Source organism: Hylobates moloch, unplaced genomic scaffold (genome assembly GCF_009828535.3).
Source record: "Hylobates moloch isolate HMO894 unplaced genomic scaffold, HMol_V3 SCAFFOLD_6, whole genome shotgun sequence".
In the NCBI taxonomy this organism is placed as follows: Eukaryota; Metazoa; Chordata; class Mammalia; order Primates; family Hylobatidae; genus Hylobates; species Hylobates moloch.
Window position 1 is genome coordinate 80,735,877 of NW_026652281.1, and position 23,506 is coordinate 80,759,382.

General features: G+C 52.3%; 1 protein-coding gene across 4 annotated transcripts in view; it reads left to right on the top strand.

Annotated features, from left to right (window-relative positions):
* The first annotated feature begins 277 nt into the window (after nt 1–277).
* Nucleotides 278–23,506, top strand: part of SEZ6L2 (seizure related 6 homolog like 2) — a 29,226-nt gene continuing 5,997 nt past the window's right edge. For 2 of the 4 annotated variants that reach the window (XM_032155714.2, XM_032155715.2), the window contains exons 1-12: nt 284–930; nt 1,897–2,028; nt 2,763–3,062; nt 4,028–4,167; nt 4,428–4,629; nt 11,525–11,710; nt 12,434–12,602; nt 14,517–14,680; nt 20,214–20,414; nt 21,853–21,991; nt 22,794–22,990; nt 23,307–23,501. In XM_032155714.2, the coding sequence (XP_032011605.1) occupies nt 852–930; nt 1,897–2,028; nt 2,763–3,062; nt 4,028–4,167; nt 4,428–4,629; nt 11,525–11,710; nt 12,434–12,602; nt 14,517–14,680; nt 20,214–20,414; nt 21,853–21,991; nt 22,794–22,990; nt 23,307–23,501 (2,104 nt within the window). In that variant the 5' untranslated portion in view covers nt 284–851. Of the gene's footprint in view, nt 931–1,364; nt 1,528–1,896; nt 2,029–2,762; nt 3,063–4,027; nt 4,168–4,427; nt 4,630–11,524; nt 11,711–12,433; nt 12,603–14,516; nt 14,681–20,213; nt 20,415–21,852; nt 21,992–22,793; nt 22,991–23,306; nt 23,502–23,506 lie in introns of all 4 variants that reach the window. The other 2 variants (XM_058440903.1, XM_058440904.1) reach the window with 2 other exon arrangements.

Below are 23,506 nucleotides of genomic sequence, written 5' to 3' on the forward strand. Positions count from 1 at the left end.
AAGCCCCGTGGAAGGTCTGGATGTGAACAGGCGGCATAATGAGGGGCCCAGCAGGCGCGAACCAAGCTGTGCAGCCCCTCGGCGCCCTGGAAAGGGGAGATTCAGATTCCAGATGTGCTGGAATGGCAGGCGGAGGGGGCTAATTACTGCTGGGACCAAAGAGTTTCCTTTGCCTCCCCTAGGGGCCCCGGGAGTGAGGATTACGGCCCTGGCTCGTATGATCCCTCCCTCCTCCATCTGCACTTCCTCCTCCTCCCTCCCCGTCAAATAAATCCCAGGCCCCTCCCTTCGCCCGTCCCCAGGATCTGACGTGGGCTCGACACCTTTCTCAGCTTCTCCCTCCCGCAGCTCCAGTGCCCGAGCTTCGGCTCTCCCAGTTCCCCAACCCACCCCTTCCCCTCCCCGACAAGCCCCGCTAGAGCCCAGTGGGGACCCCCCGATCCTCGACCCCACCCTAAACCCCCAGAAGCTGCCTTTCTCCTCCCCAGTCCCCTAGCTTGGGGTCCAGCCAGCCCAGTGGACCCAGGCGCCTGAGCAGGAGGGTAACCCAGGCCACCCGGCCCCTTCGGCCCTCTCGGCCCCACCCCCTGCAGCCGGAGCCGCGCCCCCTCTACCACAGAGCCGGGAGAAGAGGACAGAGGAGACTGAGCAAAGGGGGGTGGGCTCCAGGCGACCCCTAGCCCAATTCTGCCCCTCCATCCCAAGGGGCAGAGAAATTGTCTTTCTTTGCTGACCCCTACCAGGAAAAAAAAAAAAAAAAGAATTAAAGGGAAAGATAAACGGAGACGGAGGAAAGGTGGCAGCCAGATTACTTAGAGAGGCACAGAGGAGAGAGATCGGGGTGAGTCGCCATGGGGACTCCCAGGGCCCAGCACCCGCCGCCTCCCCAGCTGCTGTTCCTAATTCTGCTGAGCTGTCCCTGGATCCAGGGTAAGGACATGAGAGTGTGGGGGTGGGCCCCAGGAAGGCGTCCAGCGGGGTCCTCCACCCTCCTTTCTCTTAACATCCTGGGTCTTCCGAGCGCATGGGGGAGGGGAGAGGCACAGCTGATGGGGAAGGGGCAAGCCAGAGCTTTCTGGCTTGAACCCGAAGCCCCTTAACCCTCAGTATTGAGAAGGCAGGGAAATGAATGAGAGAAGCTTTTAGCAGTGTCTCAGGGGCTAGATCCACGAAGGAGGGCTGGGAAAGTTGGGGGGATGTCTGCGGAGGCGGCAGAAGCACAGAGGGACCTGGGTGGGAGATGGAGGTGCTGAGAGAGATGCCAGGCGCTGTACACACAAATGTTCTTGGATGAATGGACAAAGACAGATGAGCAGAGGCAGGGCTCAAAGACCAGATTTTCAGTCCCCCACTCTGACCCCCAGCCAGACTCCAGAGGAGGAGGCAGAGACTGCAGAGGACCAGAGAGAGGGAGAGGGGGAGAGAGAGAGAGAGAGAGAGAGAGAGAAAGAAAGAGAAAAGACAGCCACGCTGCAGAGACAGAAACCCAGAGAGAAAGCCAGGCACTGCGGAAGCAAGGGCTGGGAGGTGCGGCCGGACCCTCTGCAGAGCCCCAGGGTTGGGGGGAGATCACCACTGAGGTGAAAGGGAAGGCAGCACCGGCGACCCCTCTGCCTTGCTGGCGCTGTCCAGGGTTCATGAGAGCTAAAGTGTTCAATGAAGGCCCACACAGCCCGGGGAGAAGGGAGAGGGGAGGGGAGAGAAGAGGTGTGGGAGTGGGAGTATGAGGGCAGCTGGGAGCCCCTCCTCCGATCTTGGCCCTCAGTCGAGCCTGGGACCATCTGAGCCCCTGCAGGCCCAGCTGATGGAGGAGGGAGGAAGAGTTCTAGAAAATATCTCTCTGGAGAAGGAAGGGGTGTGGGGAAGTGGAGAAGCTCACACAACTTCACCTCCTAGGTCTGCCCCTGAAGGAGGAGGAGATATTGCCAGAGCCTGGAAGTGAGACCCCCACGGTGGCCTCTGAGGCCCTGGCTGAACTGCTTCATGGGGCCCTGCTGAGGAGGGGCCCAGAGATGGGCTACCTGCCGGGTGAGGCCCCCAGAGCGGCAGGAGTGGCCTAGAGGCAGAGGGAGGGACATGGGCTCAGGGAGATGGGGAGCCAGGCTAGAGAAGAGCAGGCAGAGAGAGACTGCAGAGGAGGAAAAAGCCTGCATTCCTGTGAGATTCAGGGGACACAGAACGAGACTGTCGGAGAAAGTCAAACCTGGGCACAGACAGAACCAGAGACAGAGACAGAATGATTAGGAGACGGTCAGACAGAAAAACAGACACATAGAAAGAGAGATGGAAATTCAGAGAACCAAAGTCAGAGAAATGGTGGAAGACAGAGAGAGAGAGAGAATGAAACACAAAAACTAGTGGATCTCGAATCATGAAATCAGAGTGCAATCAGAATACTAAACAGGGAAATGGGGAAATAAAGAGTTCCAGAGAGAATGAGACAGAGGAGAGAGGAGATAACCAGAGACAGAACCTGATCTGAGTGAGGAGGCAGAGAGAGAGGCTCAGGGAGAGGAGTATCAGGGTGGAAAGGGCTGGGTGGAGAGAAGGGACCAGAAGAGAAAGAGGGGGGACTCAGGCTGTGGAAGCCTTGGGAGGAGGTAGGGGCTGGGGTGGGGAAGGGAAAGGTGGGGTGTGCTGTACCTTGTGCGGGAGGCTTTTGGGGTATGGCAGGGGAACCCCTAGCTTCCCTCAGCCCTGCTCCCCACCCAAGGTCCTCCATGTGCCCCTCCTGTGCTCTGACATTCCCTGCACTGTCCCAGGATCTGATCCGGACCCCACGCTAGCCACCCCTCCGGCCGGCCAGACTCTCACAGTGCCCTCCCTGCCACGGGCCACTGAGCCGGGGACAGGGCCTTTGACAACAGCCGTCACACCTAACGGGGTCAGGGGGGCAGGCCCCACTGCGCCAGAACTGCTGACCCTGCCCCCAGGAACCACAGCCCCACCCCCACCCAGCCCTGCCTCCCCAGGGCCTCCCCTTGGGCCTGAGGGAGGAGAGGAGGAGACGACGACCACCATCATCACCACGACAACTGTTACCACTACGGTGACCAGCCCAGGTGAGGCGACAGCAAGGGGATGGGGGTGGGAGCACCAGAGAGGTACATGCTGGGGATGGATGGGAGAGAGGCTGCTGGGAACTGTGGAAGGAGTCCTGGGTACAGATGGGAGAATAATAATAACAAAGGTAGCATTTCTGTACCCTTACTATGTACCAGGCAGTGTTCCAATTGTTTCAGCTATATAACAGTTGGGAAAGGGAGTTCTGGCTCAGGTGGGAGAGGGAGCATTGCTTAAAGATGGTGCCGGGCGTGGTGGCTCTAGCCTGTAATCCCAGCACTTTGGGAGGCCAGGCAGGCAGATCACCTGAGGTCGGGAGTTCGAGACCAGCCTGACCAACGTGGAGAAACCCCGTCTCTACTAAAAATACAAAATTAGCCAGACATGGGGGAGCATGCCTGTAATCCCAGCTACTCAGAAGTCTGAGGCAGGAGAATTGCTTGAACCCGGGAGGCGGAGGTTGTGGTGAGCTGAGATCCAGCCATTGCACTCTAGCCTGGGCAACAAGAGGGAAACTCCATCTTAAAAAAAATAAAAATAAAAAAATAAAAGATGGTGTGGGGGCACAGCAGTGCACACCTGTAATCCCAGTGATTTGGGAGGCCAAGGCAGGAGGATCGCTTGAGGCCAGGAGTTTGAGTCCAGCCTGGGAAACATGGCAAGACCCCATTTCTACAAAAAATTTTAAAAATTGGCTCAGCATGGTGATGCGCACCTGTGGGCCCAGCTACTCGGGAGGCTGAGGAGGGAGGATCACTTGAGCCCAGGAGTTTGAGACTGCAGTGAGCCATGATTGCGCCACTGCACTCCAGCCTGGGTGACAGAGCGAGACCCTGTCTCAAAACAAAACAAAAAAATGATGAGAGGTGCTAAGGAGAAGGTAGATGAAGGCCTTCAGAGTTGCTTGGCTGGGAGGGCAAGAGCACAGGCATTCCTTCCATCCCAGCCATTTGTATCTCCTCAGTTCTATGTAATAACAACATCTCCGAGGGCGAAGGGTATGTGGAGTCTCCAGATCTGGGGAGCCCTGCCAGCCGCACCCTGGGGCTCCTGGACTGCACTTACAGCATCCATGTCTACCCTGGCTACGGCATTGAGATCCAGGTAACTGGACCAAAGCATGTGACTGTGCAGCTTCCAAGCCTTTTCCTCTGGGCTGTGGGTGTGCACGGGTTTGGCCTGGGAGCCAAAAATCCTGTTTGATGACTCAGGTGACCTCAAAAACTCTTCTAGATTTCTACAACTTGGGCAGCAGCACGCTGCCTTTTGGGCAAAGGGCAAAGGCACAGGGCAAACAGCACAGGGGCTTTGGAAGTCAAACCCCTGGCTGACTTGCCCTGGCGGTCTGTGTCTGGCTTCTCTAGGTGCAAACGCTGAACCTGTCACAAGAAGAGGAGCTCCTGGTGCTGGCTGGTGGGGGATCCCCAGGCCTGGCCCCCCGACTCCTGGCCAACTCGTCCATGCTTGGAGAAGGACAAGTCCTTCGGAGCCCAACCAACCGGCTGCTTCTGCACTTCCAGAGCCCACGGGTCCCAAGGGGCGGTGGCTTCAGGATCCACTATCAGGGTGAGGAGTTTGAGGGTGCTGCTGGAAGGGCAGGGGCCATGTTGCATACAGGGGACTTTTTTTTTTTTTTTTTTGAGACAGAGTCTTGCTCTGTCTCCCAGACTGGAGGTCAGTGGCGCGATCTCAGCTCACTGCGAGCTCTGCCTCCCAGGTTCACGCCATTCTCCTGCCTCAGCCTCTCAAGTAGCTGGGACTACAGATGCCCGCCACCAAGCCCAGCTAATTTTTTGTATTTTTAGTAGAGATGGGATTTCACCGTGTTAGCCAGGATGGTCTCGATCTCCTGACTTCGTGATCCACCCGCCTCAACCTCCCAAAGTGCTGGGATTACAGGCAAGAGCCACTGTGCCCGGCCTATAAAGGGGACATCTTTAAGAACCATCGAAGCACAGGGTGCTGAGGGGGGCTTTTCCTCCTGACTGTGACCCTGGGGGGCAGGGCCCTCAGAGGAGGCCCATGCATACTTGTCTCACACACTCACAGATCTGTGCACACATCCAAGGGACAATTCATCCATTGAACCCAACAAATGTTTATCAAGTGCTTGCTTCATACCAGGACCTGTGTTAGCCTTGGAGGAGGAATGAACAAACCAGGTGTAAATCTGGTTTCAACGAGCTCAGAATCTAGGTAGGAAGACAGATGAGTAATCAGGATGGTTATAATTCAAGGAGATAAGGAATATGATGGCGGAAACGCCAGCGGGGGCAGCACATAGCCAAGGGACCTAAATTTCTCCCAAGGAATATGGGGACATCTTCTTGGAGGAGATGATGACTAAGCTGAGACCTGAAGGATAAATTCACCAGGGAAAGGGTGGGAGGGAGGGAGGGAGAGAAGGAGGGAGGCAGATGGCTAAGTGGATGAAAAAGCACACTCCAAGACCCAGAGAGAGAAGATGTGACCCCCCAGATGAGGTGAAGGAATTCAGCATGGAAGATAGAATTGTCCTAGCTATGTGACCTGGGACAAGTTACTTAACTTTTCTGTGCCTCACGATCTCATCTGAAAAATAGGGATCACAATACTTGGTATTATGGGGAAGATCAAATGAATTAATACATGTCAAGTGTTTAAAACAGTGTGTGGCCTGGCGTGGTGGCTCACTACTGTAATCTCAGCACTTTGGGAGGCCAAGGTGGGTGGATCACCTGAGTTCAGGAGTTCAAGACCAGCCTGGCCAGCATGGTGAAACCCTATCTCTACTAAAAATACAAAAATTAGCCTGGCATGGTGGCAAGCACCTGTAATCCCAGTTACTTGGGAGGCTGAGGCAAGAGAATTGTTTGAACCCAGGAGGCGGAGGTTGCAATGAGCTGAGATTGCGCCATTGTACTCCAGCCTAGGTGACAAAAGTGAAACTCTGTCTCAAAAACAAACAAAAACAAAACAAAACAAACAAAAACACAAACAGCATGTGGTACACAGTGAGAGCTCAAAACTGTCAGTCACTGCTATTACTTTCAAAGCACAGAAAGGGGTGAAGGGGAAATGGGCCAGAGACCAGGCTGGGAGGCAGGTCAGATTCAGACCATAAAGAGCCTTATCTGCTTCAGTAAGGAATTCAGACTACTTCAACCTGCAGGTGTGACAGGGAGATATTTGAATTTTTTTTTTTTTTTTTTTTTTTTTGAGACAAAGTCTCACTTTGTTGCCCAGGCTGGAGTGCAGTGGTGATGACCCTGGCTCACTGCAACCTCTGCCTCCCAGCTTCAAATGATTCTCTTGCCTCAGCCTCCTGAGTATCTGGGATTACAGGCACCTGCCACCATGCCTGGCTAATTTTTGTATTTTTAGTAGAGATGGGGTTTCACCATGTTGGCCAGGCTGGTCTCGAACTCCTGACCTCAAGTGATCCACCTGCCTTGGCCTCCCAAAGTGCTGGGATTACAGGCATGAGCCACCACACCAGGCCTCCTAATTTGAATTTTATTAATTAATTAATTAATTTATTTTTTTGAAATGGAGTTTTGCTCTTGTTGCCCAAGCTGGAGTGCAATGGCGCAATCTCGGCTCACCGCAGCCTCTGCCTCCCGGGTTCAAGTGATTTTCCTGCCTCAGCCTCCTGAGTAGCTGGGATTACAAGCATGCGCCACCACTTCTGGCTAACTTTGTATTTTTAGTAGAGATGGGCTTTCTCCATGTTGGTCAGGCTGGTCTCGAACTCCCAACCTCAGGAGATCCTCCTGCCTTGACCTCCCGAAGTGCTGGGATTACAGGCGTGAGCCATGGCGCCTGGCCTGAAATGTTTTAAGCAGGAAAGTGAGAGCCTCAGATTTGCAACTTAGAAAGATCTGGGGGTGGGAAAGGGGGGCTGTATTCACGCACGACTGCATTTGTTAGGACCTATGACAGATGACCTGCACATGTGTGTACATCCACGCTTACCTGTGTGTGCGGGAACTTTCCCACAGTACAAGGGTATGTTCTAGCAGACGTGTGCATGAAGAAAGGGGCCCAGCCAGTGCCCTGTTCCAGACACCACTGTCTTCCTATGCTTCGTGGAGACAGAGAGAACTGTGTGTCGGGCCAATGCCCCCTTCACATCACCACATGGCCTTGGCTGGTGTCATGCACTCTGCCCTCCTTGAAAGCTCTGCTGACCGCAGATGCCTTGTGTGCCTCATGCAGGGTGCACCCTGAATCCTGTTCTCACGTCCTCTCCAGCCTCTTTTGAGGCCTCTGCTCAGGACCTGCCTTAGGGGCTCATGTGTGCCTAGCAAAGGTGCCTATTCATCGGGGGGCCAGCAAGCTGGGAGACGTGTATTTGGCAGTAGGGACCTGGTTATTGGGGAGCAAGAGCATCCCTGGAGGGCCCGGGCCAAGTGCTGGATTTCAGATATTGTGAAATCTGAAGATATGGCTCCCCACTGGCTCCTTTAAGCAGCCACTTCCCCAGGGCACTGAAAATAGGACTCCTTAGGCTAAGTGGAACATTTGGGGAAGCAGGACTATTGCATAAATTGGCCTTCATTGCTCAGTCTTCCCTGCTTCACAGCTGCACTGGGCGCCTTTGGGACCGAGGCCCCGTTTCAGCCCTTCCCAACCTGCACTAGCTGGGGCCTCTGGTCCAGAGTGGCCTCATTAGCTTCTCTGAAAAGCCAAAGGCTCCCTCACCCCTCACCCCAAGTTCAGCAAACTTTCCCATTACAAAGCCCTTTCACCAACCTTAGTTTCATTTGCTTCTCACAGAAACCCTGAGAGTGGCCATTGTCAGTTCCATCTCTCAAAGGAAGGAAAAGACTCAAAGGTTATGTAGATTGCTCAGCCACCTGCACGTTTATTGCAGCCAGACACCAGATCCCCGAGTCCCTGGCTCCCAGTCATTCATTAACTGAGGCTGAGGGGCGGGTGATTAACGTTTTCTCAGCAGTTTCTATGTGCCAGGTGCTTTGCGTGTTTCTTTTATTTAATTTTCAGGCCAATCTTCCCTGATAGGAATTATTATTGCCGTTAATAGGTGAGAGGCCCCTAGAGATGAAGTCACCTGCTCAAATCATGTAGTTAGTAAGTTCTGGAGCTAGAACTGGAACTCAGGTCTGCCTGATGACAAATCCAATGGTCTTTGCACCGTTTCATGCTGCCTCTTGGCTGCACCCATTGATCAGCCACGCTAGCCCTTTTTTTTTTTTTTTTTTTTTTTGAGACGGAGTCTCATTCTGCTGCCCAGGCTGGAGTGCAATGGCACAATCTCGGCTCCCTGCAACCTCCGCCCCCTGGGTTCAGGCGATTCTCCTGTCTCAGCCTCCTGAGTAGCTGGGATTATAGGCGTGTGCCACCATGCCCAGCTAATTTTTTGTATTTTTAGCAGAGACAGGGTTTCACCATGTTGGCCAGGCTGGTCTGGAACTCCTGACCTCATAGACTAGCCTTTTAGACACAAAATAAATAAGGCTTGGGCCAGTGTAGACAGTGGTTAGGCCAGGCATGGTGGCTCACGCCTGTAATCCCAGCACTTTGGGAGGCCAAGGTGGGTGGATCACCTGAGGTCAGGAGTTCGAGACCAGCCTGGCCAACATAGTGAAACACTGTCTGTACTAAAAATACCGGCACGGTGGTGCACGCCTGTAATTGCAGCACTTTGGGAGGCCGAGGCGGGCAGATCATGAGGTCAGGAGTTCGAGACCAGCCTGACCAAAATGGTGAAACACCGTCTCTACTAAAAATACAGAAATTAGCTGGGCCTGGCCGGGCGCTTTGGCTCACACCTGTAATCCCAGCACTTTGGGAGGCCGAGGCGGGCGGATCAGGAGGTCAGGAGATCGAGACCATCCTGGCTAACACGGTGAAAACCCCATCTCTACTAAAAATACAAAAAAATTAGCCGGCCGTGGTGGCGGGTGCCTGTAGTCCCAGCTACTTGGGAGGCTGAAGCAGGAGAACGGCGTGAACCCGGGAGGTGGAGCTTGCAGTGAGCCGAGATCGTGCCACCACACTCCAGCCTGGGCAACAGAGGGAGACTCCGTCTCAAAAAAATAAAAATAAAAAAAATAAGGAATTAGCTGGGTGTGGTGGCACATGCCTGTAATCTCAGCTACTCAGGAGGCTGAGGCCGGAGAATTGCTTGAACCTGGGAGGCGGAGGTTGCAGTGAGCCAAGATTGTGTCACTGCACTTCAGCCTGGGTGACAGAGCAAGACTCTGTGTCAAAAAAATAATAATAAAATAAATAATAATAAAAATACAAAAATTAGCCAGGAGTCATGGCACACGCCTATAACCCCAGCTACTTGGGAGGCTGAGGGAGGAGAATTACTTGAACCCGGGAGGTAAAAGTTGCAATGAGCTGAGATCAAGCCACTGCACTCCAGACTGGGTGACAGAGTGAGACTCTCTCAAAAAAAAAAAAAAAAAAAAAAGACAATGGTTAATGTGATGACAAAATCATGCATGCAGGACTGTGTATAGGTAAGAGAACAAGTAACTGTTGGAGAGATGTAGAGTCAGGAAGGCTTCCTGGAAGAGGTGGTACGTAAGCCCCCCAGTCTGATCTCTTAAAAGATGAGAAAGTAGGGGGAGAGCACAAGCGAAAATATGGAGGTGGAAACTTAAGGAGTCACAAAAGTGTGTTGTGTAGGCTATATTGGTCTTGGGAGATCAACCCTGAAGCTGGAATGCGCTGGGCTGCATTTAACTGTGGAAGGGGCTTGAATGTCAAACTAAAGCATTCAGACTTGATTCTGTTGGGCATGGGCAGCCATTCCCGGGGCAGCCATTCCCGAGGCTACCATTTATTGAAACCACTGTGTTCTAGAAGGTTGTTCTTATGTTTATCTCAGTAGACGATGGACTCCTGATGACAAGGCCTGGGTCTTTTTCCTGACCTCAGGTGATCCACCCGCCTCAGCCTCCCAAAGTGCTAGGATTACAGGTGTGAGCCACTGTGCCTTTAAAGACTATTTTGTCTTTAAAGATCTTAATACTGAGTGGCCTATAAATGAATCCCTCAATGAAAGTGAAGTCAGGAGGTCTGAAGAGATCAGGAGTTCGAGACCGCCCTGGCCAACATGATAAAATCCCATCTGTACCAAAAATACAAAAATTAGCTAGGCATGGTGGCACACACCTGTAATCCCAGCTACTTGGCAGGCTGAGGCAGGAGAATCGCTTGAACCCAGGAGACGGAGGTTGTAGTGAGCCGAGTTTGTATGCCATTGCACTCTAGCCTGGGCAACAGAGTGAGACTTCTCCTCAAAAACAAGAACAAAAAAAATAAAGACAAAATAGTCAAATTTCCTCAAGAAGTTTCATGTTTGCTTGAGGCCAGGAGTTCAAGACCAGCCTGGGCAACATACTGAGATGTCATCTCTACACAAAATTTAAAAATTAGCGGGGCATGGTGGCACAAACCTGTAGTCCCAGCTACTTGGGCAGCTGGGTCAGGAGGATTGCTTGAGGCCAGGAGTTCAAGGTTCCAGTGAGCTATGATCACGCCACTGCACTCCAGCCTGGGCAACAGAGTGAGACCCTGTCTCAAAAAAAAAAAAAAAGAAGAAGTTTCAAGTGGTTCTTCTGGATGGAAGCTGAGGAGCTGAGGGTATACCACAGGGCACCTTGGTGGAAGAAAGGCTGTGTGTGTGGAGGGGAGAAAAATCAAAAGAGACATTTAATAACTTGGAGCCTCAGTGTTCACACCTGCAAAACAGGTCACATAATCTTTTTTTTTTTTTTTTTTTTAGAGACAGAGTTTTGCTCTTGTGGCCCAGGCTGGAGTGCAATGGGACGATCTCAGCTCACTGCAACCTCTGCCTCCCGGGTTCAAGTGATTCTCCTGCCTCAGCCTCCCAAGTAGCTGGGATTACAGGCGCCCACCACCACGCCTGGCTAATTTTTGTATTTTTTAGAGATGGGGTTTTACCATGTTGGCCAGGCTGGTCTCGAACTCCTGACTTCGTGATCCACCTGCCTTGGCCTCCAAAAGTGCTGGGATTACAGGCGTGAGCCACCACGCCTAGCCAGGTCACATAATCTTTGTCTGCTGACCTCAAAATCTCTATGTGGACTCACTTTGGGAGCTGAACAAGCTCTGCAAATACTATCTGTTATTAGAGCTGGATGAAGTTCAGAGTAGTTCATTGATTTGCCTGAAGTCACACAACAAATGAGTAGCAGGGTCCAGAATAACTTGTTTGAACCTCAGATACCTCATCTATAAAGTGGGTGCCAACGAGGGTGAATTACAATGAGTGGGGGAGATAAGGGATGTTGCAATTTCCTCTTCGTGAGGCAAGGTGCCTGTGTGAGGAGCTCTTATTTCTCGGTATGTACGCCAGTATGGCGCCAGTGTGTGCCCCTGGAAGGTTGGCCTGAAAGGAGAGGGGGGAAGTGCTGGGGGATCAGTATGAGAGGGTGGCATGGGAAAGTGAGCCCTGCTACCCACTGTCTGTCTGGTGCAGCCTACCTCCTGAGCTGTGGCTTCCCTCCCCGGCCGACCCATGGGGACGTGAGTGTGACGGACCTGCACCCCGGGGGCACTGCCACCTTTCACTGTGATTCAGGCTACCAGCTGCAAGGAGAGGAGACCCTCATCTGCCTCAATGGCACCCGGCCATCCTGGAATGGTGAAACCCCCAGCTGCATGGGTGAGTCTCCTGCCACAGTGGGTGGGCGCGTCTGTTCTGGGAACCCTATTGGGAGGGTCCTATCTCGGGGGTGTCCAGGTGTCCACCTTTGGGGAAAACCCATTCTGAAGGGGTGTTTACCCTGAGGAGTCGCCATCCTGGGGTCTGCAGCCAGAGCTCTTTATGCGGAGGGTCTCTCTCCTTGGGGTGTCTCCATCCTTGGGTGGTCTCCATCTCAGGGTGTCCCACTGGAGATTTTATTTTGGGAGTCACCATTCTGGAGGTCCCTTCTGGGGTAGCGTCCTCATCTTAAAGGAAGCCATTTTTAGGGTCCATATCCAGAGGGCTTCTATCCTGGAGAGCCTCTTACTGGGATTCCCATCCCGTGGCGTCTTCACTCTGAAAGTCCTGTCCTGAAGATTTCCCAGCTGAGGCTTTGAATTTTAGGGATCCTCGTAACTCCCCATCCTAGAGTGTCCGCAGCTGGAGAGTCTTCATTTTAGTGGTGTCTCCATCCTAGGAGGTGTCAATCCTGGGGTTCTCCTGTACCGGGGCTGGTTTCTCTCCTGGCTCATGCCTGGAGAAGGTCCCGTCCTCTGGGGCGACTCCATGGGACAGAGGCTAACCCTGGGCCGGGTCCCAGCCAAAGGTGTGAATGCAACAGCTCTGAAAACAGGCCAAGGCCCCGAGGAGAAGGACAAGTCACCTCAAGCTGGCCTTAACGTGCCCCTCCTCTGCCCACAGCATCCTGTGGTGGCACCATCCACAATGCCACACTGGGCCGCATCGTGTCCCCAGAGCCTGGGGGAGCTGTAGGGCCCAACCTCACCTGCCGTTGGGTCATTGAAGCAGCTGAGGGGCGCCGGCTGCACCTGCACTTCGAGAGGGTCTCGCTGGATGAGGACAATGACCGGTAAGGGTCTGGGTCTTGGGTCAGAAGTCCCCACCTTGGCCGGGCATGGTGGCTCATGCCTGTAATCCCAGCACTTTGGGAGGCCGAGGCAGGCGAATCACAAGGTCAGGAGATCGAGACCATCCTGGCTAACATGGTGAAACCCCATCTCTAGTAAAAATACAAAAAAAAAAAAATCAGCCAGGTATGGTGGTGGGCACCTGTAGTCCCAGCTACTTGGGAGAATGAGGCAGGAGAATGGCGTGAACCCAGGAGGCAGAGCTTGCAGTGAGCCAAGATCGCACCACTGCACTCCATCCTGGGCGACAGAACGAGACTCTGTCTTAAAAAAAAAAAAGAAGTTCCCACCTCAGGGAAGTAGGAAGGCTAAGTGGGGACTCGGACACAGCTGGGGTGGATCCTGGTTGAGATATGCATCACAGCTTAGTCCTAAGCCTTTTTTTCTTTTTTTTTTTTGAGACAGAGTTTCACTCTTGTTGCCCAGGCTGGAGCGCAGTGCTGCAGTCTTGGCTTACTGCAACCTCCGCCTCAGGGGTTCAAGCGATTCTTCTGTCTCAGGAGGGGTTCAAGCGATTCTCCTGTCTCAGCCTCCTGATTAGCTGGGATTACAGGCATGCACCACCATGCCCAGCTAATTTTGTATTTTTGGTAGAGATGTGGTTTCTCCATGTTGGTCAGGCTGGTCTCAAACTCCCAACCTCAGGTGATCTGCCCACCTTGGCCTCCCAAAGTGCTGGAATTACAGGTGTGAGCCACCGAGCCTGGCCAGTCCTAAGCCTTTCTTAGGAAGTGTAGCTGTGCAACCTTAGACAAATCACTTAACTTCTTTGCACCTCAGTTTCCTCATCTGTAGAATGGAGATAACAGTACCTCTCTCTTCAGATTTCTGTGAGGATAAGTGCTGAAATTATATAAAGTCCTTAGAATGGCGCCTAGGACAATAAGCACTATAAAAGTGTCTGCTACCCTCTTTTTTTTTTTTTTGAGATGGAGTCTCTCCCTGTCGCCCAGACTGGAGTGCAGTGGCACGATCTCAGCTCACTACAACCTCTGCCTCCCGGGCTCAAGCGATTCTCCTGCCTCAGCCTCCCGAGTAGCTGGGACTACAAGTGCATGCCACCACGTCCAGCTAATTTTTTGTACTTTTTTTTTTTAGTAGAGATGGGGTTTCACCGTGTTAGCCAGGATGGTCTCAATGTCCTGACCTCGTGATCCGCCCACCTCAGCCTCCCAAAGTGCTAGGATTACAGGCATGAGCCACCGTACCTGGCCTTATTTATTTTTATTTATTTTTTTTGGAGATAGAGTTTCACTGTCACCCAGGCTGGAGTGCAGTGGCACAGATTCAGCTCACTGCAACCTCCACCTCCCAGATGCAAGCAATTCTCCTGCCTCGGCCTCCTGAGTAGCTGGGATTACAGGCATGCACCACCATGCCTGGCTAATTTTTGTATTTTTAGTAAACATGGGGTTTTACCATGTTGGCCAGCCTGGTTTTGAACTCCTGACTTCAGGTGATCCACCTGTCTTGGCTTCCCAAAGTGCTGGGATAACAAGTGTGAGCTGAGCCACCGTGCCTGGTCAAGCATCTGCTATTTTCATCATCATTATCATCCTTTACCTAGCAACTTGGTATCTCAGCCCTGCCACTACTTGCCCTGTGACCTTGGACAGGTTACTTGATCTTTCTATGCCCTAATATCCTCATCTATTAAATAAGGGATAATAATAGTGTCTGACTCAAGAATTCTTGTGAAAATTAAATTAGATAGAATGTGTAAGGGCTTAGAAGAGTGTGTGGCATGTGGTTATATGTGATGATAACAGCTATAAAAATAAGTTAGGAAAGCAGGCAAGGGGTGAGGCAGCTTGTGAGGGAGGTTGAGCTCCTGGTCACGTTTCTGTCCATCCCAGGCTGATGGTGCGCTCAGGGGGCAGCCCCCTATCCCCCGTGATCTATGATTCGGACATGGACGATGTCCCCGAGCGGGGTCTCATCAGTGATGCCCAGTCCCTCTATGTGGAGCTGCTGTCAGAGACACCTGCCAATCCCCTGCTGTTAAGCCTCCGATTTGAAGGTAAGTGACCCACTCCCCCACCGGACCCCAAACGCCACACCTCCTCTTCCTGATACCAAGCATAGTCAGAAGCACAAACTCCATGCCTGTTCATCTCCATGCTGGGATTCCTGAAACGTGACTCACTTCCCTGCCCCAAAACTGCAAGGATCTCTTCTAGGGACCCTTCTCCTTCCCCGAGGCAGCCTTCTCTGTTTAAGCTTCATGCATGTCTGGATCCAGGTACATAGCCCAGAGACCAGTTATCTCAGTATCTCGGTTCTTTCCTCTGTGTTGGCTTTATTCTCAGGCAGGCTTTCCCTGTGTGATGGACATAGCTGCCGACTTACATACCACCAACTTAATTTTTATTTTATTTATTTATTTATTTATTTATTTATTTATTTATTTATTTGAGACGGAGTCTTGCTCTGTCACCCAGGCTGGAGTGCAGTGGCGCGATCTCGGCTCACTGCAAGCTCCACCTCCCGGGTTCACGCCATTCTCCTGCCTCAGTCTCCCGAGTAGCTGGGACTACAGGCACCCGCCACCACGCCCGGCTAATTTTTTTGTATTTTTAGTAGAGACGGGGTTTCACCTTGTTAGCCAGGATGGACTCGATCTCCTGACTTCGTGATCCGCCTGCCTCGGCCGCCCAAAGTGCTGGGATTACAGGAGTGAGCCACCGCACCTCGCCTTTATTTATTTTGAGAGGGAGTTTTGCTCTTGTTGCCCAGGCTGGAGTGCAATGGTGTGATCTCGGCTCACCGCAACCTCTGCCTCCTGGGTTCAAGCGATTTTCCTGCCTCAGCCTCCCGAGTAGCTGGGATTACAGGCAAGCGCCACCACGCCCAGCTAATTTTGTATTTTTAGTAGAAATGGGGTTTCTCCACGTTGGTCAGGCTGGTCTCGAACTCCCGACCTCAGGCAATCCGCCCGCCTTGGCCTCCCAAAGTGTTGGGATTACAGGCGTGAGCCACTGCGCCTGGCACTTTTTATTTTTTATTTTTATTTATTTATTTATTTATTTTGAGACAAGAGTTCCTCTCTGTCGCCCAGGCTGGAGTGCGGTGGCGTGATCTCAGCTCACTGCAGCCCCCCTCCTCCAGGTTCAAGCGATTCTCATTCCTCAGCTTCCCGAGTAGCTGGGATTACAGGCATGCACCACCACGCCCAGTTAATTTTTGTGTTTTTAGCAGAGACGGGGTTTCACCATGTTGCCCAGGCTGGTCTTGAACTCCTGGGCTCAAGTGATTCGCCCATGTGGGACTCCCAAAGTGCCAGGATTACAGGTGTAAGCCACCTCGTCCAGCCCATACCACCAACTGAGTAACCTCATCAGAGAGAACACTCATGTATTTCCTGAGAGCTCAGCAAAAATGCCAGGAGAGGCACTCATTGACCTGACTAAGGTCCTGGTTGGCCTTAGCCTGAGCCAATCACTGAGCTAGGAGAAGGCAGTATTGGGATTGGCTAATCTGCCTCACGTGGCCTTCCCTGGTGGGCTCCAACTCAACCTCGTGGAGTGGGAGTGGGGAAGGCCTGCGTCCCAAAATTAAAATTGGGATGCTGTTACCAGAAGAGGAATGAATGTGAAGGGGTAGAAACAAGGAAGTGATCATGGAGGAAGAGGCATTTGACCTTGGCCTTAAAGTATAGAAGGTATTTTATTGTTATTATTATTATTATTATTATTATTATTGAAACAGGTCTTGCTTTGTCGCCCAGGCTATAGTGCAGTGGCCAGATCATGGTTCACTGTAACCGCAACCTCCTGGGCTCAAGTGATCATCCTGCCTCAGCCTCTCTAGTAGCTGGGACCACAAGCGTTCGCCACCATGCCTGGGTAATTTTTAAATTTTTGGAGAGATAGCATCTCACTATGTTGCCCAGGCTGGTCTCCAACTGCTGAGCTGAAGTGATCCTCCCACCTCGGCCTCTCAAAGTGCTAGGATTACAGGCGTGAGCCACCCTGCCCAGCCAACAGAGGATATTTTAAAAGAGGAAGATTGAGGCCAGTCGTGGTGACTCATGTCTCTAATCTGGGTACTTTGGGAGGGCAAGGTGGGATGATTGCTTGAGGCCAGGAGTTTGAGAACCAGTCTGAGCAACATAGTGAGATCCTGTGTCAACAAATTAAAATAATAATAATAATTATCCAGGTGTGGTGGCACACACCTCTAGTCCCAGCTACATGGAAGGTTGAGGTGGGAGGATCACTTGAACCCCAGAGGTTGCAGTGAGCTATGATTGCACCACTGCGCTCCAGCCTGGGCAACAGAGCAAGACCTTGTCAAAAAAAAAAAAAAAGAAAAAAGAAGAAAAGAAAAGGAAAGAGAGGAACTTTGAGAAAGAGCAAGTAGGGAAATGCCTGGTATGTTTGGGAAACAGAATTTCACTGTGGCTGAAACAGAGGAGTTGTAGAAACAGTAGCAAGACAGAGACCAAAAAGATGAAATGCTTAGAGATGGGAGGGTCTAGTGTTTGATATGAATCATGGGAGAAATGGAATTGGCACGGGGCTGTGATGGATGGGTAGGATTTGGACATGATACCTTGCAGGTTAAGCAACAGTGAAATAGAACAGTGGATCTGCAAAAATCAATTGCGGGATAGATCCTGGGAGTGTTAAAGTGCAAACAGCACAGGTCTTTTAGCGAAAATGGTAAGTTTTGAGTCCTGACTCCACAGTTGTAGGCCACTGCCGTTCTATGAGTTTAAGATTCTTCACTATGGCCAGGCACAATGGATCACGCCTGTAATCCCAGCACTTTGGGAGGCTAAGATGGGAGGATCACTTGAGCCTGGGAGTTGGAGACCAGCCTGGGCAACATAGCAAGATCTTTGTCTCAACAAAACAAAACAAAATAAAAAATTAGCCAGGTGTGGTGGTGCACGCTTGTGGTCCCAGCTGCTTGGGAGGCTGAGGCAGGAGGATCACTTGAGTCCAGGAGGTCAAGGCTGCTGTGAGTTGTGATCCCACCATTGCACACTCCAGCCTAGGTGACAGAGCAAGGCCCTGTCTCATTTTTTTCTTTTTTTTTTTTGAGACGGAATTTCACTCTTGTCACCCAGGCTGGAGTGCAATGGCGCAATCTTGGCTCACTGCAACCTCCACTTTCCGGGTTCAAGTGGTTCTCCTGCCTCAGCCTCCTGAGTAGCTGGGATTACAGGTGTTAGACACCACGCCCGGCTAATTTTTGTATTTTTAGTAGAGACGGGGTTTCACCATGTTGGTCAGGCTGGTCTCGAACTCCTGACCTCAGGTGATTGACCTGCCTCAGCCTCCCAAAGTGTGGGGATTACAGGTGTGAGCCACCGCATCTGGCCTCATTTTTAAAAATAAATAAAATAGCCCAGGCACAGTGGCTCTTGCCTGTAATCCCCGCACTTTGGGAGGCTGAGGCAGGTGGATCATTTGAGCCCAGGAGTTTGAAACCAGCCTGGGCAACATGTCAAAGTCCCATTTCTACTAAAAACACAGCAATTAGCCATGTGTGCCTGTAATCCCAGCTACTCGGGAGGCTGAGACACGAGAATCGCTTGAACCTGGGAAGCCGAGGTTGCAGTGAAGTGAGATCATGCCACTGCACTCCAGCCTGGGCGACAGAGCGAGACTCAGTCTCAAAAAATAAAAAATAAAATATTAAAATAAAATTAGAAATCTCAAAAAACAAAAAAAAGGCTGGGTATGGTGGCTCACGCCTATAATCCCAGCACTTTGGGAGGTCGAGGGGGGTGGATCACCTGAGGTCAGGTGTTCGAGACCAGCCTGGCCAACATGGTAAAACCCCATCTCTACTAAAAAAAAAACAAAAATTAGTGGGGGGTGGTTGTGGGTGTCTGTAATCCCGGCTACTCGGGAGGCTGAGGCAGGAGAATCACTTGAACCTGGGAGGCTGAGGTTGCTGTGAGCCAAGATCACACCATTGCACTCCAGCCTGGTAACAAGAGCGAAATTCCATCCCCCCCCCAAAAAAAGAAGGATTCCTCATTGGTATCATAGGCACCTACCTTACAGGGAGTTTTGCAGCTAAGATCCGATCAGGTGAGCAGAAACTCAAATGCTCTGCAAATGTTCACTTTTGCTGACTTAAAGTAAAAACTGAGTAGTTTTTGCATTAGCTGAAATTTTGGGTTCTAGCAACAGCATGGATGATCAGAATCCAACTGTTATTTCTGAGGAGAGAATACACCTACACCAGCCAGTTCTCCGAAAGCACCCCTCCCCTTACCCGCCTATCTCTGCTGTTTCCAGAGCCAAGTATCTGTGGCTGGGAATCAAACCATCTGGGTTTGAGACCTGCTTTTGCCATTGTCTCTTGTGTGACCTTGAGCAAGTAGCTTTTTGGTCTATGGACCTCCGCTCTGTAGAATGGTGGCTGGGATTTGGCTAGCTCAGTGGCTTCCCTCCAGAGGCCAGGGAGGCAACATAAATATGTGAATGAGGAGTGTTAGAACTTTTTTTGACAGTCTGGAGAGTGAATGCTAAACCCAGTGGCATTCAGTTTTTAAAAACCCACCAACGTCAGGGCAATGGCTCACACCTGTAATCCCAGCACTTTGGGAGGCCGAGGCCAGCGGATCACCTGAGGTCAGGAGTTCGAGACCAGCCTGAGTAACATGGTGAAACCCCATCTCTACAAAAAAAAAAAAAAAATCAGAAAATGAGCTGCTGGGTGGGGTGTGCATGCTTGTAGTCCCAGCTACTGGAGAGGCTGAGGTGGGAGGATCGCTTGAGCCTAAGAGATCTAGGCTGCAGTGAGCTGTGATCACACCACTGCACTCCAGCCTGGACAACAGAGTGAGATCCTGTCTCTAAAAAAATAAAAAATAAAAAAACCCCAGGCTGGGCGCAGTGACTCATGTCTGTAATCCCAGCATTTTGGGAGGCCGAGGCAGGCAGATCACTTGAGGCCAGGAGTTCAAGGCCAGCCTAGCCAACATGGTGAAACCCCTGTCTCTACTAAGAATACAAAAATTGGCCAGGCACGGTGGCTCATGCCTGTAATCCCAGCACTTTGGGAGGCCGAGGCAGGCAGATCACCTGAGGTCGGAAGTTCGAGATCAGCCTGATCAACCTGGAGAAACCCCGTCTCTACTAAAAATACAAAAAATTAGCCAGGCGTAGTAGCACATGCCTATAATCCCTGCTACTCAGGAAGCTGAGGCAGGAGAATCGCTTGAACCCAGGAGGCGGAGGTTGCGGTGAGCCAAGATCGTGTCATTGCACTCCAGCCTGAGCAACAAGTGTGAAATTCCGTCTCAAAAAAGAAAAAAAATTAGCTGGGCATGGTGGTGCACGCCTGCAATCCCAGCTACTTGGGAGGCTGAGGCATGAGAATTGCTTGAACCTGGGAGTCAGAGGCTGCAGTGAGCCAAGGTCTTACCACTGCACTCCAGCCTGGGTGACAGCACAAGGCTCTGTCTCAAAAAAAAAAAAAAAAAAAGAGCCCAGTGAGTGGCCAAACACCCCAATTCAGCCCACATCCCCAATTTGAGAGCCCTTGAGGCCTGTCCTAATGCTTAATTGTTATGACTGACTCCTTCCCAGCCTTTGAGGAGGATCGCTGCTTCGCCCCCTTCCTGGCACATGGAAACGTCACTACCACGGACCCTGAGTATCGCCCAGGGGCACTGGCAACCTTCTCGTGCCTCCCAGGATATGCCCTGGAGCCCCCTGGACCCCCCAATGCCATCGAATGTGTGGATCCCACAGAACCCCACTGGAACGACACAGAGCCGGCCTGCAAAGGTGAGCCTTCCTTGTCGCAGGCAGGTCCTTCAGTCCACGTTGCCCCCTGAACTGGGGATCCCAGCAAGGCCGTTCAGAAAGGAAGGCTGCACATCCAGACTTAATCGACCCAAGCCTTGGGTACATCCCTGTCCCTTCAGAGGCTGTTTTCTTAGCTGAATAACTGGTGGGCTTGTTACTGAATGCAGGGGTCACAAACGCAAATGTCTTCAAGAGTGAGAACTGCTGTTGGGTTAAGTCACAGATTGGGCAGGCTTGAGAGTGGGTGGGGTTTGTTAAGAGCAGCACTGGATATTGAACACAACAGGACCTAGATGCGACAAGAAACAGGTGGACCATGGCTGGGCGCGGTGGCTCACGCCTGTAATCCCAGCACTATGGGAGGCCGAGGCGGGTGGATCACCTGAGGTGGGGAGTTCGAGACCAGCCTGATCAACATGGAGAAACACTGTCTCTACTTAAAATACAAAATTAGCTGGGCATGGTGATGCATGCCTGTAATCCCAGCTACTCGGGAGGCTGAGGCAGGAGAATTGCTTGAACCCGGGAGGCGGAGGTTGCGATGAGCTGAGATCACAGCACTGCACTCCAGCCTGGGCAAGAAAAGTGAAACTCCGTCTCAAAAAAAAAAAAAAAAAAGAAAAAAGAAACAGGTGGATAAAGCCAGGCGCGGTGGCTCACGCCTGTAATCCTAACACTCTGGGGGGCTCAGACAGGCAGATCACCTGAGGTCAGGAGTTGGAGACCAGCCTGGTCAACAGAGTGAAACCCCATCTCTACTGAAAATACAAAAATTAGCCGGGCATGGTGGTGCCTGCCTGTAATCCCAGCTACTTGGGAGGCTGAGGCACAAGAATCGCTTGAATCTGGGAGGTGGAGGTTGCAGTGAGCCGGGATTGTCACTGCACTCCAGCCTGGGCAACAGAGTGAGACTCCGTCTAAAAAAATAAAAATAGGGGCTGAGCGTGGTGGCTCACGCCTGTAATCCCAGCACTTTGGGAGGCCGAGGCGGGCGGATCACGAGGTCAGGAGATCGAGACCATTCTGGCTAACACCGCAAAACCCCATCTCTACTAAAAATACAAAAAAAAAAAAAAAAAAAAAATTAGGGCGTGGTGGCTGCGCCTGTAGTCCCACCTACTCGGGAGGCTGAGGCAGGAGAATGGCGTGAACCCAGGAGGCAGAGCTTGCAGTGAGCCAAGGTCGCGCCACTGCACTCCAGCCTGGGTGACAGAGAGAGACTCTGTCTCAAAAAAAAAAAAAAGTAAAAATAAATAAATAAATAAATAAAATAAAAGAATAAAAGAAACAGGTGGATCATAGGTAATAGGAAGCAATCGAGGTGATGTGATGCATGCATCATGAGTGGTGAGGACTGTGGTGAAATGGAGACAGCATTCCCACCTGGGTCCCGAACCTGACACCACTTTTTTCCTAGCCATGTGTGGAGGGGAGCTGTCGGAACCAGCTGGCGTGGTCCTCTCTCCTGACTGGCCCCAGAGCTATAGCCCGGGCCAAGACTGCGTGTGGGGCCTGCACGTCCAGGAAGAGAAGCGCATCTTGCTCCAAGTCGAGATGTATGTTTGGGTCCTGCAGAGGGTGCGACGGGTGTAGGCTCAGCAAAGTGTGGTATGCCAATGCACTAGCCTGCATTCTGAGCCTGCCTGGCTTTTGCGTATCTATCCAGAATTCAGTGGATAGGCTGGTGCACTAAGGGTTCAGGATAGAGGTGAGAGAGCTGGGCTCAAATCACGTATTAGCCAGGCAACCTCGGACAAATAAATAGGGCAATGCAGCCTTCCTTAGGGGCCACTGTGAACAAGGGGCTCTGGCCTGGTGCCTCTCACTCTTTGGAGGTTTCTGAGGCTGCCCCTGGAGCTATTTCCAAACTGTTGCGTTATCACCAGCAAGTTGGGGAGGTCTAGGGAGAATCCAGTGAGCTGAATTGGTATGAGAGGGTCATGAGACGGCACAGAAGCTGAAGTGGGCTTGGCTTCAAAGCAGGTACTCAGGTGGGGCCTAGAGTTGTGTAGGGTGGTAGCGAATTTGGTCTGTGATTGGCCAGAGCTGGAGCTGGGCTAGGCTGTGGATCCCATGGTGTTGGAGGAGGGACTGGACAGTGGGCGGAGTTAGTAATGAGCAAGCTTAGGGATTGGGTAGTAGGACATGGGAGGTGCCATAGAATAGGGGAACCCTGAGGCACTAGCATAGGAGAAACCATGATTGGTCAAAACAGAGGCGGTGCCAGACCTGGGATAGAATATGGGCGGGGCTGGTGAGTAGGAGGGGCTACCAATGAGCAGAGTTGAGGATGGGGCAGAGCTGGATGGGAGGGGCCAGTCGCAGCCCCGCCCTATTGTCTGGTCTCACCCCCTGCAGATTGAATGTGCGGGAAGGGGACATGCTGACGCTGTTCGACGGGGACGGTCCCAGCGCCCGAGTCTTGGCCCAGCTGCGGGGACCTCAACCGCGCCGCCGCCTCCTCTCCTCTGGGCCCGACCTCACACTGCAGTTTCAGGCACCGCCCGGGCCCCCAAATCCAGGCCTGGGCCAGGGCTTCGTATTGCACTTCAAAGGTACTGAGGGATAGAGTCCCGGGATGGGCAGGAGTCGGGCAGGCCAGAGATCCCGGGAGGTGGCCGGTCGTGGTGGCTCACGCCTGTTATCCCAGGGCCTTGGGAGGCCGAGGCGGGAGGATTGCTTGAAGCCAGGAGGTTGAGGCTGCAATGAGCTATGCTTGTACCACTGTACTCCAGCCTGGGCGACAGGAAATCCTGTCTCTGAGAGAGAGAGAGACAGATCCCGGGAGGGGGCACAGAGCAAAGCCTCCGAGGCTGGAAGGGAGCCCGGAGTTAAAATGCAGCCTCCGAACTCGCCCTCCCTCCCCTGCAGAGGTCCCGAGGAACGACACTTGCCCCGAGCTGCCACCTCCGGAGTGGGGCTGGAGGACGGCATCCCACGGGGACCTGATCCGGGGCACGGTGCTCACCTACCAGTGCGAGCCTGGCTACGAGCTGCTAGGCTCCGACATTCTCACTTGCCAGTGGGACCTGTCTTGGAGCGCCGCGCCGCCCGCCTGCCAAAAGAGTGAG